The 19,342-nt window shown below is 34.5% G+C and overlaps 2 protein-coding genes across 9 annotated transcripts in view; one reads left to right on the forward strand and one right to left on the reverse strand.

Moving 5' to 3' along the window:
• The window catches only part of FAAP24 (FA core complex associated protein 24), a 141,837-nt gene that overhangs the window by 103,740 nt on the left and 18,755 nt on the right, over positions 1 to 19,342 (reverse strand). The window lies entirely within an intron of this gene.
• Positions 1 to 19,342, forward strand: part of CEP89 (centrosomal protein 89) — a 189,012-nt gene that overhangs the window by 87,061 nt on the left and 82,609 nt on the right. For all 4 annotated transcript variants that reach the window (XM_007474766.3, XM_056812204.1, XM_001367361.5 and 1 more), the window contains 2 exons: positions 7,600 to 7,715; positions 14,323 to 14,503. In XM_007474766.3, coding sequence (XP_007474828.1) covers positions 7,600 to 7,715; positions 14,323 to 14,503 — 297 coding nt within the window. The remainder of the gene's footprint in view (positions 1 to 7,599; positions 7,716 to 14,322; positions 14,504 to 19,342) is intronic.

Consider the following 19,342-nt stretch of genomic DNA (forward strand, 5'->3'; position numbering starts at 1 on the left):
TTTAGAGTATCTGGTGACCTTTTTCTTATCTAGGGCTTTTCTGGTATGGGCATTTTAATCATGTGATTTGCATAGTTTCAAATTGCTTTCCAAAATATTTTTACCATTTTACAGGTCCATCAACAATGTATTATTAGTATTAATAATGTATTATTAGTGTTAATAATGTATTATTAGTATTAATAATGTATTATTAGTGTTAATAATGTATTATTAGTATTAATGATGTATTATTATCCTTCCACAACTCTCCAATATTGATTGTTGTCATTTCAGTCATGAATACCAATTTGCCAGAGTGAAACCTCAGGGTTGTTTACATTTGCATTTCTCATTAGTTATTTGTTTTCCACTTTTATCAAATGCTAGTTTATTGAGATTTTTTCTGAATCTCTCTTGTCTAGTTTGTTCCATTTATGTCTCTTTTCGTTAACCCATACTAGATGTTTTGTATGACTGTTACTTTATAATATAATTTGAGGGCTGTACTATATGGTTATCCTTTCTAGAGTTTTTAGCTTTAAAAAGTATTGTACTTAGTCAGAGACTTTCTGCATCTATTGAAATGACCATGTGTTTTTTCAACATTTTAGTTTTTAATATGATCATGTTGATTGTTTTCTAATGTTAAACTGCCCCTCCCTGGTATAAATCCTACTTCATCATAACAAATGATTTATTAGATAAATGTGTCTCTTTGATATCTGTTATCTGTTTTTTAGGATTTTGTTTATAATTTTGTGTCAGTATTAATGATTTTGGCCTATAATTTTTTTCATTTGTTTTTACCTTACCTTATTTTGTATATTTGAACTGTATATTCATCTCAGAAAAAGATTCTGTTAGGGTTCTTTCTCAATTTTGAGAATAATTTGTGAAGGATGAGTACTAACTATTACATATATATATATTTACTTCATAATTCTTTTAAAGCTAGCTCTATTTTTCTGAAATTGTGTTATTTAGGATATCTCTCAGGTCTTCTGATAGTATGAGTACTTTATATTTTTGAAGGCATTTGTCTCCTGTGTTCTCAGTTTTGTTAGTATATAACCATACATAATACGTTCAGAGTATTCTTTTAATTTCTTTTGGTTTTTGCTATGATTTCACCTAGTTTATTTGCTATTTTATTGATTTGATTTTCTGCTGCCTTCTTTTTAATCAGATTACCTAAGGGTCTATAAATTGTATTCGTCTTTCATAACAACCAGCTCTTAGTCCTATTTAACATTTCTGTGTTTCTGTTTTTGTTTTTATTCCTTTCCAATTTATCTATCTCCCCTCTAATTTCTTTTATTTAGAATATTTTTCCATGGTTACATGATTCATGATCCCCTCCCCCTCTATTCTCCCCACTCCCGAAGCTGACAAGCAGTTCCACTGGGTTATACATGTATCATTGTTCAAAAACTACTTCCATGTTATTCATGTATGCAGTAGAGTGATCTTGTAATATCAAAACCATAATCATATTCCTATCAAACTATGTGATCAATCATATGTTTTTCTTCTGTGTTTCTGCTCTCATAGTTCTTTCTCTGAATATGGATAGTATTCTTCCTCCTGAATTTCTCTGGATTGTCCTGAATCATTGCATTGCTGCTAGTAGAAAAGTCTATTACATTCAATTGTGCTACAGTGTATCAGTCTTTGTGTAATATATTCTCCTGGTTCTGCTCCTTTCACTCTGCATCAATTACTGGAGATCTTTCCAGTTCACATGGAATTCCTCCAGTATTCCATCACCATCAGATACCACAATTTGTTCAGCCATTTCCCAATCTATGGACATGCCCTCATTTTCCATATTTTTGTCCCCTCTAATTTTTAGTATCTCCTCTTGTGGTTGATTTAGGTTTGTTTCTTTGTTGGCTTTCTAATTTTTAAAATGTATATTGATCCTGTGTGACCTTGGGCCAATCACTTAATCCCAGCTACCTAGCCCTTACTGCTCTTCTGAAAGAAGACAGAAAATAAAGGTTAAAAAATTTTAAATTAAATTGAAATGCGCATAGAGTTTGTTAATGTTTCTTTTTCTGTTTTGTTCATATATGTTTTTTAAGGATATGATTTTTTCCTGAGAACTGCTCTTTCTGTATCCCAGAAATTTTAGTATATTGTTTCATCATTATCATTTTCTTGTATGTAGTTATTAATTTTTTTATTAATTGTTCTTTGATCCACTCATTATTTAGGATTTCATCATTAAATCTCCATTTGAGGCTGTTTGTGCTCATAAACCAATTTTTTTTGTTATTTTCTGTATCTATGAAAATATATTAAGTATGTCTACCTTTTAACATTTGTGTGCAATAGTTCTATGTCTTAGTACCTGGTCATTTTTTTGTTTAGTTCCAGGTTGATAAATATGCATATTCTTTTGCTGTTCCATTTAGAAGATTCCATAAATACCTCTAGATTCTCCAACAATTTGTTCAGTCTTATATTTTTCCCTTTTGTTTATGTTTCCATTAGACTTATCTAAAACCAGGAGAGGGATATTGAAGCTGCCTATCACTGTTTTCTTACTATGTCTTGAAGCTCAGATCATATTTCCCTTATAATTTTGATTTGGTATACAACACAGCATTTGCTCATCTGAATCAGAACACTTGCAAACATCAGGATTGGTTCAATGAACATGATGGGGAAATTAAGAAATTATTGAATGAAAAACAAGAACTCCACAGGGTTTAGTAGGATAGCTCATCGTTATCTAAGAAGGCAACATTTAACTACATCAGTAAAGTGTGCGAATAAAGTTTAGAGAGATGCAAGATTATTATGTAAGGTGGCAGATGAAATTCAGTTTTATGTTAATAGTAACAACCCAAAACACGTCTTTGATGCCCTTAAGACTGACTATTCGTGGGCCTAAGACCTATGGTGCATTTCAAGTCTTCAGTACTGATGGAATCACACTGATCAGTGATAAGTACATGATTCAGGAAAGACGGACTGAACATAGTTTGATAGTGTTCTCAATATATTATCATCAATCAGTGCTGAAGCCATTGACTATAAAATATGTACCTTAGGTTGAAGTCTCTCTAGCTAAACTTTCAACTGAAGAAAAGATTTTAAATTCTATTAGGCTCCTCTTGTGTAGCAATACAACTGGTACTGATTCTATTCCAGTAGAGATTTATAAGGTAGGGGATACACTACTTATAAAAAGCTGACTTAAATCTTCTGGGTTATAGGCAAGAAGAAGTTATCCCCCAGTAGGAAAAAGATGCCTCTGCTGTTCATCTCTATAAAGGAAAAGGAAATAAGTTGGCTTTGACCATTATGGGAAAGTAGAAGGGTCTCTCTATCTCTCTCTTAGTTATTGCTGGCAAGATTCTTGCCAGAGTCTTCCTTAATAGGATGGTCTTTCACTTAGAAGATAGTTACCTACCCACGAGCCAGTGTGACTTCAGAATGGGCCAAGGAACAGTTGATATGGTATAAGTTACCCCTACAACTCTAGGAAAAATGTTAGGAACAGAACAGAGGTCTTTACACAGTGTTCATCAGATCTGACTAAGGCCTTTAATACTATTAGTTGTGATAGCTTATGAAAGATGATGGCAAATTTTGTTGTCCTAGAGGAGTTCATCAGTATTGTATGGCAACTTCATGATGGGATACTTATTCTGATTAGGTCCTGCATAATAGATGATGCTTTCATACTTTCCCAGTCAGTTATGGAGTAAAACAGGGCAGTTTGTTTTCTCCCATGCTTTTTAGCATGATGTTTTCAGCAATGCTATCAGATGCCTTCAGTGAGGATAAAAATGGCCTCAAGGTAAACTATTTAATTTGACAAATCTACAAGTCTAAACCCAAGAAAGTTTTGGGAGAAAAACTCACCATTTGACAGAAATAGCTAGGAAAACTGGAAACAGGGCAGAAAATCTTACCCCATATACTAAAATATAAAATATACTAAAATAAAATCAAAATGAATACATAATTTTGAAATAAAGGGTGATAATGTAAACAAATTAGGGAAATATGGAATATTTTACCTCTCAGATCTATGGATAGGGGAAGACCAAATAGGACATAGAAAACATTATGGGAAGTAAAATAGATAATTTTGATTATATTAAATTAAATTTAAAAGGGTTTACACAAACAAAACCAACGCGATCAAAATTAGAAAGAAAATAACTGGGGGAAAAGATTTTATAGCAAACATCTCTAATAAAGGCCTTATTTCTCAACTATGTAGAGAACTGCAGCAAATCTATTAGAATACAAGTCATATCCCAATTCACAAATTGTCAAAGGATATGAACAGGTAGTTCTGAGATTAAGAAATCAAAAACATCTATAATCATATGAAAAAAAGTGCTCCAAATCACTATTGATTAGGGAAATGCAAATTAAAACAAATCTGAGATACTGCCTCATGCCTATCAGATTAGTAATCTGACAAAAAATTATAAATGCCAGAGAGGATGTGGGAAGACTGGAATACTGATACACTCTGGAGAGCAATTTGGAGCTATGCCCCAAAGTTTATAAAACTATGCATACCCAACTGGCTCAGCAATACCACTATATCCCAAAGAGATCATAAAGAAAGGGAAAGGTCCTGCATGTACAAAAATATTTATAGCACTATCCTTGTGGCCAAAAAAAAAAGGGAAACTGAAAGAATATCCATCAATTCGGAAATGGTTGAACTCACTGTGGCATGTAGTTTTAATAGCAATTGAGAAGTGAGGAGGAAAGGAATAAAACTTTACTTTGTTGGTAGAAGGGGGGGTTCCACTAATGAATGATCCAATGGCTGAAGAGAGATGGTCAGTGAAGGGAAATAAGGGCCTTTCACTTGGTATACCTTGGAGGATATTGGTGTTTAAGAAGGCTACTTGTCCATCATCAAATGGTGTTGGAATCTCTGGGGGCAAGTGGTACTTGGTGGAGTTGGAGAGCATGAACCAAAGAGAGGAAATTTTGAGACAGATATGGACCAAAAAGTAAACAGAAAAGATATAAATCATTTATAGGCTGCATAATCAGGAAGTTAGTGAAAAGGCCCTGCCACTGCCTTGAAAGGCTTGTCCCATGGATTCTCCTTTTCTATTGTGCCTCCCTCACAGAACAATGCCAATTATTGTACATTCATGTAAAGCTTTTTTGCTGCCCTGGTAGTTCCTCCACCTAATAAGAAGATAAGAAAAAAAAATGCCATTACTAGCCATGTTCCAGAAAGGAAAGCAGGCAATTTCATTCTATGCTCTTGAGTCAAGTTAGCTCTCTATCTGGGGATAGATAGCATGTTTTATCATGAATCCTTTGTAACTATGGCCAGTCATTATTTTGATCTGAGTTAAGTCTTTAAAAGGTGATAACTTTATAATATTTCTGTTAGCCTTATAATTTGTTTTCTTGGTTCTCCTCACTTCACTTTACATCAGCTCTTACAGGTTTTCCCAGGTTTTTCTGAAACCATCTCCTTTATCATTTCTTTTAGTATAATAGAATTCCATAACATTCATATGCCACAATTTTTTCAGCCATTCCCCAACTGTTTATAACATCCCCTCAGTTTTCAATTCTGTCATAAAAAGGCCTGCTATAAATATTTTTGTATAAACAGGCTTCCCAAACCCTTTTTTTCTCTTTGGAATACAGACCTACTAGTGCTATTGCTGAGTCAAAAGGTATGCATAATTTAATATCCCTTTGAACATAATTCCAAATTGTTTTCTAGAATGGTTAAACGAGTTCACAACTCTACCAGCAGTGCATTGTCTGTTTTCCCATAATCACCTTCAGTGTTAATAATTTTCTTTTTTGGTTATTTTAGTCAATCTGATAAGTATAGGGTGGTCCCTCAGAGTTGTTTTACTTTACGATTCTCTAATTATTAGTAATTTAGAACATTTTTTCATATAATTATTGATAGCTTTGATTACTTCTGAAAACAACATATTTATATTTTTGACCATTTACCAATTAGGGAATAGTTCTTATTTTTATATATTTAACTCAGTTCTCTGTATGTTTTTTTCAGGGAAATTTACTTAATGGATACCCCACTCACCTACTTTACTGTGTTCATTTGCTCAATATATTGTGTACCTATTATATTCTAAAAATATATATTTTAGTAAGTACCAAATTGTTTTGATAATTCTGGCTTTGTTATATAGTTTAGTGTCTGGTATGTCAGCCTTTCCTTCATTTTTTAAATTGATTCCCTTGATATTGTTGACCTTTTGTTACTCTAGATGAGTTTTGTCATTTTTTTCTACCTCTATAAAATAATTCCTTTGTATGGTATGATATTGAATGAGTAAATTATTTGAGGTAGTATTGTTGTTTTTGATATATTTGTTTAGCCTATCTGTGAACAATTAATATTTCTCCAGTTATTTACATTTAACCTTATTTTTGTGAAGTTCCTGTGCATGTCTTTGCAGAAGAATCCTAAGGTATTTTATACTGTGTAGAGTTATTTTAAATTTAGTTTATCTTCCAATGTCTTTCTGCTGGATCTTGTTGGTAACATATTGGTGCTTTCATATGAATTTATTTTATAGCGAGACTTTTCTGAGATTGTTAATCATTAGTTAATTTTTTAGTTGTCTTTACGGATGTCTAAGCAAATCATTATACCATCTGCCAAGGGTGATGGTTTTTTCTCCTCTTTTTCTGTGTCTATTCCTTCAATTTCTTTTTCATGCCTTATTCTTATATTTGATATTTCTAGTACAATATTGAATAGTAAGTAAATTTATGATAAATTTATATTTGACATAGTTTTATTTATTATTTTTTCTAATTAAAGGGGAAATAGCATTATAAATCTCAAAAGTCAATACACAAAACAAAACTGATCTTTACCTGTGCCCTTTGTATAAAAATAATTTCACTGATATCTTAGAAATAATTAAATCTTTTTTTATAAATCAGGACTCAGGATTGACACATAGAGCAGAATTCATTAATCATATTATTTGTTGTGCCAGGTATGATATATTTGTGTGGAGGCTTTTAAATCAGCAGTTCTCAACCTCTCAATTTGTAGCAGTGAGAATACATAATGCATATCAGGTATTTACACTCTGAATCATAACGGTAGCAAAATTACAGTTTTAAAGTAGTCACCAAAATAATTTTTTGGTTTGGGGTCACTGCAACATGAGGAACTGTATTGCGGGGTCACGGCATTAGAAAGGTTGAGAACCACTGTTTTAAATCATCTTGTACAAGGACCATTGAATCTATACTTTGGAATTCTTGTCCTGCATATGGTTAAATAGCCCAGTAACAAAAAAAAAACAAGGGTTACCTGGTTTTTTACAGCATTAGATCATGTTCTCTAAAGAGCTGATGTTTTGGTATAAACTATATGACTTCAGAACCTAGTTGACATTTACTCACATATATCATGAAAAAAACTCATAAATTTTACTGTGAACCATAGCTGCTATAATATTCTTTAAAGAATTCAGAGCCTTTTACATTAAATATATCCCTTTTACATTTTAATCTGGTTTGGGCCTCTTTCAGGCATTGTCTATTTTAGACCTTTGTTATCTTTGCCTTTTTTAAAAAGTGGAATTAATATATTTTACTTGTAAATTGTTACAGGAATCAACTACAAAGTCAAGCCCAGCTTGTGTTAGAAGAAAACAATGTTTTGATGCAGCAGCTTGAGATTCAGCAAGCCAAAGCCAAAGATAATAACCAGCAACATAGTCAAGAAGGTGAAATATATTTCAAGTATTTTCTTGTGATTAATTGTAACATTGCCAAGTCTCTTTGAGCTGGGTACACAATCCCCCATTCAATGGACTTTGAAAGTCCTATGACTGAACTTAAAAGGTACTGCTATTAAAGGAAAATCTTGCTTTTTTTTTAAATTCCCTCTCTGAATTGCAGATGCTAAGAATGAATGATAAAAGCAAGAATGATGCTGAAGAGTCCCAGATTCTGATTCTCCTAACTATAGTAGGTTCCTAGCTTATCCCATGAAAAGCTGAGGATAGGATAACTTCCTGTATTTCATAGAGTGAGAATCAGGTTATATAATTATAGCCAATAATGAACACAAGAACAAGAAATAAATTGTTGTAACTTCCTAATGAAAGATGCTGAAGTCATCAGATATTGAACTGAGATATACTGTCTTCCCAGTTCTATATCTGGAACATGACAGAGAGCTCCCTAAGACATGTTATACCCAGGCCCAATTCCCACCTCCAATGATGCATATGACTATAAATGGATACCACCAGAAGAAACCTATAAAATATCTGTAGGAATCAATGAAGTCCTGGGCAAAGAAGCTAAAAGACATTAGGAAACTAAGCTTTATTTTCTTCTGTGTTAGTAGTAGAGCTTCAGAAAGAAGAGATAGACAAGTGAAATGAATAGCTATTTTAAAATATAGGAGTGGAGAATGGAATTGGGAATTCTGGACTAAGGCTAAAGAGGAATTATGGATTTGGGACCAGGGGTGGAGTGCACCTAATCAGGGTAGGGCCAGTATATTTTGTCTGCTTCCAGTCTCTTTCCCTCCTCCCCTCAAAAAAGCCATCCTTCACATAACTTTCAAAGTAATCTTTAAGTATATGTCTACTTGTATTACTTCCTTAAAAATCTTCAGGGGTTCCCTATTGCCTTTTAGGATATACTAGAAATTCTTTATCCTAGCATTTAAGGCACTTACATCCTGCATACAGTCTACATTCCAACTAAATTGGCTTATTAACTTGACTTTTTACTTGGAATTTCATTTCCATTTCATCATGTGTTTCAGAAATTTACTCCTCATTTCCATTTTTTAGAATTTTTAGAAAGCTCAGCTAATGGACCACTTCCTACACTAACCGTTTCCTCGTTTCCCCTAGTAATTATTGGTCTTTCCCTCATCAGGTGGCCTTGTTAAATTTTTAACTCCATACATGACATGTAGAATATAAGCACCTTAAGAACAAGGATTCCAATTTTGTCTTTGTATTCTCAACACCTAGCAAAGTACTTTGCATGTATTAATTATTTAATAAATGATTGTTGAATTAAGTTTAAAAGGGCAGGAAGAACAAATTTACCTGGATATTGTAGATCTAACTGAAGATACTTGAAGGAGAAGAAAATATAGATAAAATTTACCATGTACATCTGCTAAATCATATTTCATGGAGAATATGACATAAACTAGCAGTGGAGAAGCTACCAGTAATTCATAGGAGGCAGTGTCTAAAATTAGAGGCAGTAATAAAATCATGGCTTCAAATATGTTTTCATAAATGACAGAGTATAATTAAATAGAAATCTTCTAACAGACTAGTTGTCTTTACACTAGGAGTTAAATTGGAATTCATAATAATTCCTGAAACTTAGTAGGATTAAACTCAATCAGTCAGCAAGTATTCTATTTATTTGCCAGGCACAATAGTGATATAATGACAAAATGAAATTCTCCCTGCCCTTATGAAACTTATAACAGAGGAGATGATCTATGTGTATATGTATCTCTATGTATGTGTGTGTATGTGTATGTGTATACAGAACACATACAAAATAGATTCAAGGTAACCTAGGGGTTAGCAGAGTCTTTTGCTGCTGGAGGCACCAGTAAAGGCATCTTGCAGAAAGTAGCAACACTTGTACTGAGTTCTAAAGGAGATCAGGGATTCTGAAAAGCATAGGTTAGAGCATCCCAGGCAAAGGGAAGGAGACAGGCTGTGGAGTATCATGTGTGAGTAACAGCAAGGAGCCCAATCCATCAGGACTCTAGAGTATAATAAGTCTGGACAACTATTAAGGGCCAAGTTATGAAGAGCCTTACTTTTGAAATATAAAAAGTTTATAGTATCCTAGAGGTAATTGTGAGCCATTGGAGCTTATTAAATAGGGAGGTGACCTATGCTTTAGGAAAACCACTCTGGTGACTGGCTGTGGGAGAAATGGATTAAAGTGGAGAGAGACTTGAAACATAGAGAACAGTTCTCTGACTATTGAAATAGTCTAGGCTAGAATTGATAAACACCTCAATTAGAGCATTAGATAATATGTGGAGAGGAAAAGGGATGTTTGCAGGAGATATGGAAGTAGAAATAAGATTTAGTAATTGGTTGTATATATGGAATGAGAGAAAGTGAAGAACTGAGAATTGGCACCCAGGTTTTTGAACTAGAATTTGAATTAAAGTATCTGGTTTCAAATCCCAGCTGTATCACTTAACAGAGTTATGCTCTTGAGCAAGTCATTTAAATTCCTTTGCTCCTCAATTCTGTCATTTGAGTATGTAATGAAGGGGAAACTTTATTTAGCCATCTGTTATGGGTCTTTTTCTAAAAGATAATGCATCTGAGAAATTATTGACTCACTCTATTCCAAACCTGATTCTGCCAAATTAGAAGGAAAATATAAATGGTCAGAACTGTGTCATATTTTGGAAAATAGTTCTTAAAAAATTTTCTTAGGTGTGATGTACAACCCCTAAGGAATTGTCTTCTTACACGAGCCACAAACTCTTCTGAATCTTTTTCTATTCCCATAATGGACTCAGCGGTTTCGGACAGGTGATCAATAAAGTTTGTAGTATGCTCTGTTTTTTCTTGCACTAGTTTGTCCAATTTACCCCATGTGTTGGGTTTGTAGAAAAATGTTTTTATAGCTTGGAGCAGATCTTCTCTACACTTTCTAAGATAAGTCATGCAAGCAGGATTCAAGAAGTCAGAATCTTCCCTCTGTTCTTCTGTAGGCAAGCTAGTCAGAATGTTATCCAACCTTGTCTTTTCAATGAACAATGGTTCATGGGGGCTAAATAATTCAGATAAAAGAAATTCTGTATCCTAAAAATTGGCCTCAAAAATCCTAAATGCTCTCTTCAACTCCTTATGAGATCTATGAGGCTCAGAGACAAATTTTGGAAACCTTTGGCAAATTGAATCAAGCTCCTGAGTTGTAAATTTCTTGTGTACTTTTGAATGTGGCACTCATGCATTATCTGAAATTTTAGTAATATCTTTTAAGGGAAATCTTTTCTTAGCTTCCTTGTTGTTATTAGTGTCCTTATCCTTGTCATTGACCTGTGTTCCTCTCTTATTTTTCTTAGCTTTCTTGTCCTTGTCTTTAAGTCCGTTATCTGCCTGCCTATTTCCTATCTTGGTCTGATACAATCCATGCTTCTTCAGAAATTCCTCACACATAGTTTTTACTAACTGTTCTAAATTTGTATCAACTACCATAATCTGGGCTGCTTTCTTTGGTGTCAAGAACTTGCAAATATTTCTCAGATAGCCAAAAGTCTGTATGGCAGCCGTGGTGAACACATATATCTGAGTGATGATTTGCCACATTACAGCATCATTATTAAAAGTCATAACAAAAGAAGTTGTCTTGGATATAAATCCAATAGTTTCAATCACAAAATTGGTCACCACACTATACAGTATGTTATAAATTCAGTAATAGTCTATGATAGCCTGCACCATTGTGCCACAAGCTACTTATATGAACATCCTTCTTCTTATTTAGGTTTCTTAATTTGGGATAGGGTAAGACCTTTTCAGGATGCCAAATTGTATTAGGTGACTTTACCTTAAAGGATTATGATAATGAGGAATCAGATCTGCCTCCCTCCTCCCTTCTCCCTCCCACTTCAGTTAATCTCTTCAGTTGGTGACAAACTGGGATTCAGTTCTGAGTAAGTTGCCTGATATATCTAATAGATAACTCATTCTTAGAATGGTTGGAACAAGGGGTTTATTTAAGGAAGGAGAAGGAAAAGGAAATTGGATAGGAGAGAGAGTTAAGGGTTTCCCTGATCTTAAATAATCCTAAATTGAGAATAATATTATAGAATCTTGGATGAGGGATGTGGCTAACAGGTTTGAGGATCTTTGGGTCACTTCTTGATACAGTAGAGAGAAAATCAGTAAGGAAAGAATCTTCTCAGTTCTTCCTCCTTCATGTGTCAGGAGAAAGATATTTCCAACAGTTTGGGTGTTTCTTTTTAACAGTCTCCTCCTGGTCACATTCTTCTCCAGAATGCTCATTGATTGACAGCTCTGCAAACCTTCATCCATTGCTTCTGTTTGCAAGTTTTCTTCAATTTACTCATTCACAGGAAGTTTACCACATTGTTGTAGTTACAAAGAGGCAAGCTGAGCATAATCTGAAAACGTGCACTAGAATTTGAGGGAGTGGATCTGAAGAGTCTAGAGAGAACAGGATCCCAAGGCCCAGTATTCTTCAGGGAATTATCTTGGTTGAACAGTTTCATATGCACCTAAGAACAAAAGTCTGAAGGAACAATCAAATGATTCCCTTAGGGAAGAAATGGGATTAGGGTATTGAGTGTTGTAAAAAGGAATTGGCATGGATGTACAGGAAATTTTCATCACACAACGTAGATTTTTAAAAATAATTCTCCACACTAATTTCCTTGAAGGTAGGGACTTTTTATTTTTTCTTCGTGTGACTGGTACCTGTCACAGTGCTTTATATATAGTAGATGCTTAATAAATGCTTATTGAAAGGCATGTATGGAAGATGGAAGCAAGGAAAATTATTGAAGATGTATTAAAAAAGTATAGTAGGGTCTATAAGAATATAATAATACTATGTCCAGAATCAGCTGAGGGTTATGATAAATGTTGAGGATAGCAAAAAAATATTTTATGTGTGCTTTTCTTTACTGGGTTAGGGAACATCAAAGAAAGTCTAGGTTCAGAATGGATGACATAATTATAATGGAGAGAAAGCAGAACTATTCAGCATATTCTTTGCTCTTCTTGGTCTGCTTTAGAACAAGTAGCAGACAGTTCCGTCTAACAAGCATTTAAGCACCCACCAAGTGCCAAATATTATGCTAGGAGCTGGGATATGAAGATTTAAAAGAAAAAAGTACCTACCCTCAAGAAGCTTACATTTTTGCAAAGAGGTAGGAAATAATATGTACATAAAAAATTAAATACAAATATAATTACATACAAAGTAATTTCCATGTGGTGGCAGCCATGTAAGATGAACAGTAGGAATTTCAGAAGCGTAATGGAAGGGTAAAGTAGAATGGAACTGAGACTGGGGAGGGATTAACCTGACATTCATTCATACCCACATACATATGTATATATGTACATGTATATATATATGCTTGTGATTGTTTATGTTAATTTTACACCTCTAGTTTTTTTTGGAATGTCTTTTCTTTGAAGATAGAGGCAATGCCTTCTTACTTGACTTATGGATTTATACTTCAGTATATAGTGGGTATTGTTAATTTTATCATGGTTGGACCGAATATTTAATTGGTGGTCACCAGGAATTTAATTTCTAAATCTCAAAATGAATTACTCAAGTAAATGAAATTTATTGTAGTTTATTTTACAATAGAGGGTAGATATTAAGGAAGAGAAAAAAGGGGGAGAGAGAGAGAGAGAGAGAGAGAGAGAGAGAGAGAGAGAGAGAGAGAGAGAGAGAGAGAAAGAGAAAGAGAAAGCTCCAGCTTCCTCTGAACCAGTTAGAAATTCTAAGGCACCAGTTAGGGGAAAGGAGTTTCAAGATAATGGGCCGTTTTTGGAGGTTCACACCTCTAGAAAGGGCAAGGAAAGAAGCCAGCCTTTACATTCACCATGGTGATCATCTAAAAGGAAAGCAGTCTGAAATTTCCTGCACAAGCTCCTCCCGCGGTCTAGTTCCACAGCCATGTGTCTTCACTCCAAGTCTGAGTGTCTGTCTTCCATCCAACTCCGAGTGACTGTTGATTGATCTCTGTTTGTCTCTGTTTCCACTCTTTAAAGACATTTTTCTCTTGTATCACTTCCCCTAAATTTTACGTCTACCAATCACAGCAGACACTCCCCTCCAGGACTGGCCCACTCTTTCACACTTGGGTCGCAGACCTCCCACTCTATGTATGAAATGGGTGTTCATAACTTTTTGTGGTTAGTTCACACATTTTTGTAGTTAGTTCATACCTTTTTGTGGTTAAAATGGATAGATCTACTTTAAGTACTGGGTTTACACTTTTGGGGATTAAAATCTAAAAATAGGCAGGGGATCACAATTTAATCTACACAATAAAAGAAGAGCCAAGTACCTTAATTGTTACAATCAGGGGACAGCCAAATCCAGTCTTCACAGTATTTATCAATTATGCAGTAGAATGTAGATAGAACCATTAGGAAGTCTATATACATTTATTATAAATTTGCAAATTTTTGAAGATTGCTATATGTGTTCAAGAAAAGTAATCTCTTGTGAAACTGCTTGAGTATTATTAGTTTATTTAAAATCCAGTTCTAATTCTGTTGCATTAATTCTAAAGCACTAAAATGTATCCATTTCTTCTCTTTTAAGTTTCCAAACTGACTAAACAACAAGTGCTTCTGGAAAATAAAATAAAAAACCAAGAAAAGGAATTAGCTGAGAACCATGAGCAATTGGAATTTTTACACTCTAAATGTCAAAACCTGAAAATTCAATTGGAGAGTCGAATAGAAGTGAAAGTTCATGAAACAATTATGAATGAACTAAAAAGGTAGGACTCAATATATCTTCTTAAATGAGTTTTTATTGATGTCATTTGTTTTTTTCTACATTGTAATAATTTTCCCTAGTATCCCTGACCATCTTCCTTTCCTTCACAAAGACAAAATGTAACAAATATACCATGTTAAATGTTCCTATATAACACATTTTTTTTAAAGAAAAAAGAGGGTAGGGGACAAAGTCAAGATAGAAGCTTTAAAACAGCAAAAGTCTAGTCCTCTATGAAAACCCTTCTACACCAATCAAAAACAAAGTGCTTCTAGAGGGAAACAAAGCCAAATACAACAACAGGACAGAGCTGGGGGATCTTCCTGCTCAATTCAACTTAAAAAGTATGCAGAGAAGGTTGAATTCTCAGGTTAGAAGAAAAGTAAGAAGGAAGGTCCCAGGACCCTTCCCCCACCTACTGTGCTGAGACTCGGGCAGTTGCTGGGATCTTGGGGCAAGGACTCTAGCCTTAAGGGAGTACCTTGCTACCATAGCTACTCAAAGTTCAGAGATCTGACCACAGATGACAGGGAAGCAGCTGAAGGAGAGGGGCAGAGAGGAGGGCAGCCTGGTCGCAGCTTTCAGCCACTGCTTCTCCATCGTGGGACTCTGCCTCTGGAAGTTTTGGCCTCGGGGCACATTTAGCTCTGCAGATCAGCTCAACTGGCTTAATTCAGTCTGTCAATAGGGCAGATAAGAAGCCTCCAGAGGGCAGAAAAGCTCAATCTCCAACATCCCTCCCCCACCTACTGTGCTGAGACCCTTGATAAGAATCTGGCTGCCTGGGATCCCAGGGCAAAGGTTACAACCGAGACAGAGTACCTTGGTACCACCATGGGAAGCTCAGAGCACTGACCAGGAAAAGAGGAGGACGAGAGTAACTACCTTCAGCCTCCACACCTTCACCTTCACTGTCAGCTTCTGATGGCAGTTGGGGAAATTCTGGCCTCATGGCTCATTAAGACAACAAGTAAGCTCCATTGTCCTAATCCCTTCAGGACAGAAAAGCCCAAATCCACAGATCCAGCAAATAAACAGAGGATCAAGAATATAGCCAATGGGGGTGTGGAAAGAAGGGGAAAATATGATTAAAGAACAGAAAAGGAAAAAAGAAATTACAATTGACAGTTAATGAACAAAGAGCAAATGGAAAAGGGGAGGACCAAGGAACACCAAGCAAAAACTCAGGAACTCCAGCTAATTGGACACAGGCTTTGGAAGAACTAAAAACAAAATTCAAAAAACAATTAAGAGAGGCTGAAGAAAATTGGAAAAAGAACTTAAAAGCAAAATAGGTCATCTGGAAACAGAAGCACATGAACTAAAACAAGAAAATAGTGGCTTCAAAGTCAGAATTGACCAGATTGAAAATGAGGCAAAGAAAGTGAAAGATGACCTACAAAGAAAAACAGACCAAAGGAAAAGGATGACCAAAAATCCAGAGATGAAATTCAGTCTTTAAAAATTAGAATTGAATAATTAGAAGCAAACAACTTCACAAGGCATCAAAAATCTATAAAACAAAATCAAAAGAATGAAAAAATTGAGGAAAACATGGCACACCTCATCCACAAAAATGGAAGATTTAGAAAACAGGTGCAGGAGAGACAACTTAAGAATCATTGGTCTAATAGAATAGTATGACAAAAGAAAAAGCCTGGAAATCATACTACAGGAAATTATCCAAGAAAACTGCCCTGATATTCTAGAACAAGAGGGAAAAGTGGAGATTGAAAGAATCTACAGACCATCTCCTGTACTTAATCCCCCAACTGACAACACCCAGGAATGTTATAGCCAAATTCGAGAACTATCAGACCAAGGAAAAAATATTTCAAGCTGCTAATAAAAAGTCATTCAGATACCATGGAACCACAGTGAGGATAACACAGGATCTGGCTGCATCTACACTGAAGGACCAAAAGGCAAGGAATATGATATTCCAGAAAGCAAGGGAACTGAGTCTACAACCAAGAATCAACTACCCAGGAAAATTGACTATATTCTTACAGGGGAAAGTATGGTCATTTAATAAAATAGAAAACTTCCAAGGATTCCTAAAGAAGAAAACCTGACTTAAACAGACAATTTGATATCCAAAAACAACTCAAGAGAATCACCAGTGGCTAATAAAGAAAGATAAAAACAATTTTTAAGGGACCCAATAAATTAAAATGATTTGTATTCCTATGAGAAAAGATGATATTGGTAGTTTTAAAAGTGTTGTTATCATCAGGGTAGCTAAAAGTATACTTAGAGGTACAGTCACAAACTATTTAGGATGATATGTGTATGTATATATAAATATATATGTGTATATATATATATATAATTAGTGGTCAAAAAGAGAATAATACTAAGAGATGGGAAAAGTGATAAAATGAGGTAAATTTATATATCATAAAGAAGCTCATGGGGTGAAGGGTGGAGAAGACTAATACAATGGAGGGGTGAAAGAGGTTGGTGACAGGTAATACTTAAGTATTATGCATAGTGAAATTGACTCTGAGAGGGAAGAACAATCAGATACATTGGGGCAGAGAATTGTATTGTGCCTTATAGAGAAATAGAAGAATAATAAATGGGCTGGTGGAGAGGGGAGCAATACAAGGGAGGGAGAGGTTGGAGGGTCATTTAAAAGGCACTAAATTAAGAGGAGAATAAATAAGAAGGGAGGGGGTAGGAAGGGAATAACATTGGGGAGGGGAAAGGGGGAGACCAACTAAAAGCAAAAAGTTGGAGGAGAGGGTAAGAGGTATAAGAGAAAAGACGGAATCAAAGGAGGAAGAAATATTGGTACTGAACATATATGGACGAAATTGCTACAGCATTCAGATTTCTAAAGGAATTAAGGAGGAAATAGATCGTAAAATCATACTAATGGGAGACTTGAACCTTCACTTATCAGAACTAGATAAATTGAACCAAAAAATAAATAAGGAAGTAAGGGAAACGAATAAAATGTTAGAAAAAATAGAGCTAAGAGATATCTGGAGGTAAATAAATAGGGATAAAAAGGAATTTATACCTTCTTTTCAGTAGCACCTGGCACATATACAATGATTGACCATGTACTAGGGCATAAAAACATTGCAAACAAATCTAGGAAAGGAGAAATAATAAATGCAATTTTTTTCAGGCCATAATACAATAAAAATCAAATAAGGGCTTATGGAAAGGCACATTTAAAATTAATTGGAAACTAAGTAATCTAATTCTTCAAAACTGGTAGGTCAAAGAACAAATCAAAGAAATAATTACTGATTTCATTGAAGAGAATGACAATGAGGAAACAACTTATCAAAATCTGTGGGATGCAGCCAAAGCAGTACTTGGGAAAATTTATATCCCTGAGTGCATATATCAACAAATCAGAGCGGGAAGAGGTCAGTATATTGGGCTTTCAACTTAAAAACCTAGAAAGATAACAAATTTAAAAACCCAGATAAAAATTAAATGAGAAATCATAAAAATCAAAGGAGAAATTAATAAAATTGAAAGTAAAAGAACTATTGAAGTAATAAGACTAGGAGCTGGTACTTTGAAAAAAAAATAAATAAAGTACTAGTTAATTTAATAAAAAAAGAAGAAAATCAAATTAACAGTATCAAAGATGAAAAGGGCAATCTCACCTCTAATAAAGAGGAAATTAAAATATTTATTAAGAACTCTTTTGCCCAATTATGTGGCAATAAATACAACAATCTAGGTGAAATGGATTAAAATTTACAAAAATATTAATTGCCTATATTAACAAAAGAAGAAACAGAATACTTAAATAATCCCATCTCAGAAAAAGAAATTGAACAAGCCATCAAGGAACTTCCTAAAAAAAATACCCAGAACCAGATGAATTCACAAGTCAATTCTATCAAACATTTAAAGAGCAACTAATCCTACTGCTTTACAAACTATTTGACAAAATAAGCAAAGAAGGAGTTTTACCAAATTCCTTTTATGAAACAATTTGGTACTGATTCCCAAGCCAGACAGACTAAAAACAGAGAAAGAAAACTATAGACCAATCTTCTTATTGAACATAGATACAAAAATCTTAAATAGAATCCTAGCAAAAAGATTCCAGCAAGTTATCACAAGGATTATTCAGTATGATCAGGTGGGATTTATACCAGGAATACAAGGATGATTTAATATTAGAAAAACCATCCATATAATTGATCAAATCATCTCAACAGAAAAAGCCTTTAACAAAATACAACACTCATTCCTATTGAAAACACTAGAATGCTTAGGAATAAAAGGGCCTTTCCTAAAAATAATCAACAGTATATATTTGAATCCATCAGCGGGTACAGCTAGGTAGCTCAGTGGATTGAGAGCCAGGCCCAGAGATGGGAGATCCTGGGTTCAAATCTGGCCTCAGACATTTCCTAGCTGTGTGACCCTGGGCAAGTTACTTGACCCCCATTGCCTAGCCCTTACCACTCTTCTGCCTTAACCAATACCCAGTATTGATTCCAAGATGGAAGGTAAGGGTTTAAAAAAAATTTTTAAAGCCATCAGCAAGTATCATCTGCAATGGGGATGAGTTAGATGCCTTCCCAATAAGATCATGAGTGAAGCAAGGATGCCCATTATCACCACTCTTATTTAACATTGTACTAGAAATGCTAGCAGTAGCAATTAGAGAAGAAAAAGAAATTGAAGGGATTAAAGTAGGCTATGAAGAAACTAAACTATCACTCTTTGAGAATGATATGATGATCTACTTAAAGAATCCTAGAGAATCAACTAAAAAGCTAGTTGAAATATTAAAACACTTTAGCAGAGTTGCAGGACACAAAATAAACCCAAATAAATCATCAGCATTTCTATATAT

Source organism: Monodelphis domestica, chromosome 1 (genome assembly GCF_027887165.1).
Source record: "Monodelphis domestica isolate mMonDom1 chromosome 1, mMonDom1.pri, whole genome shotgun sequence".
NCBI classification, from domain to species: domain Eukaryota; kingdom Metazoa; phylum Chordata; class Mammalia; order Didelphimorphia; family Didelphidae; genus Monodelphis; species Monodelphis domestica.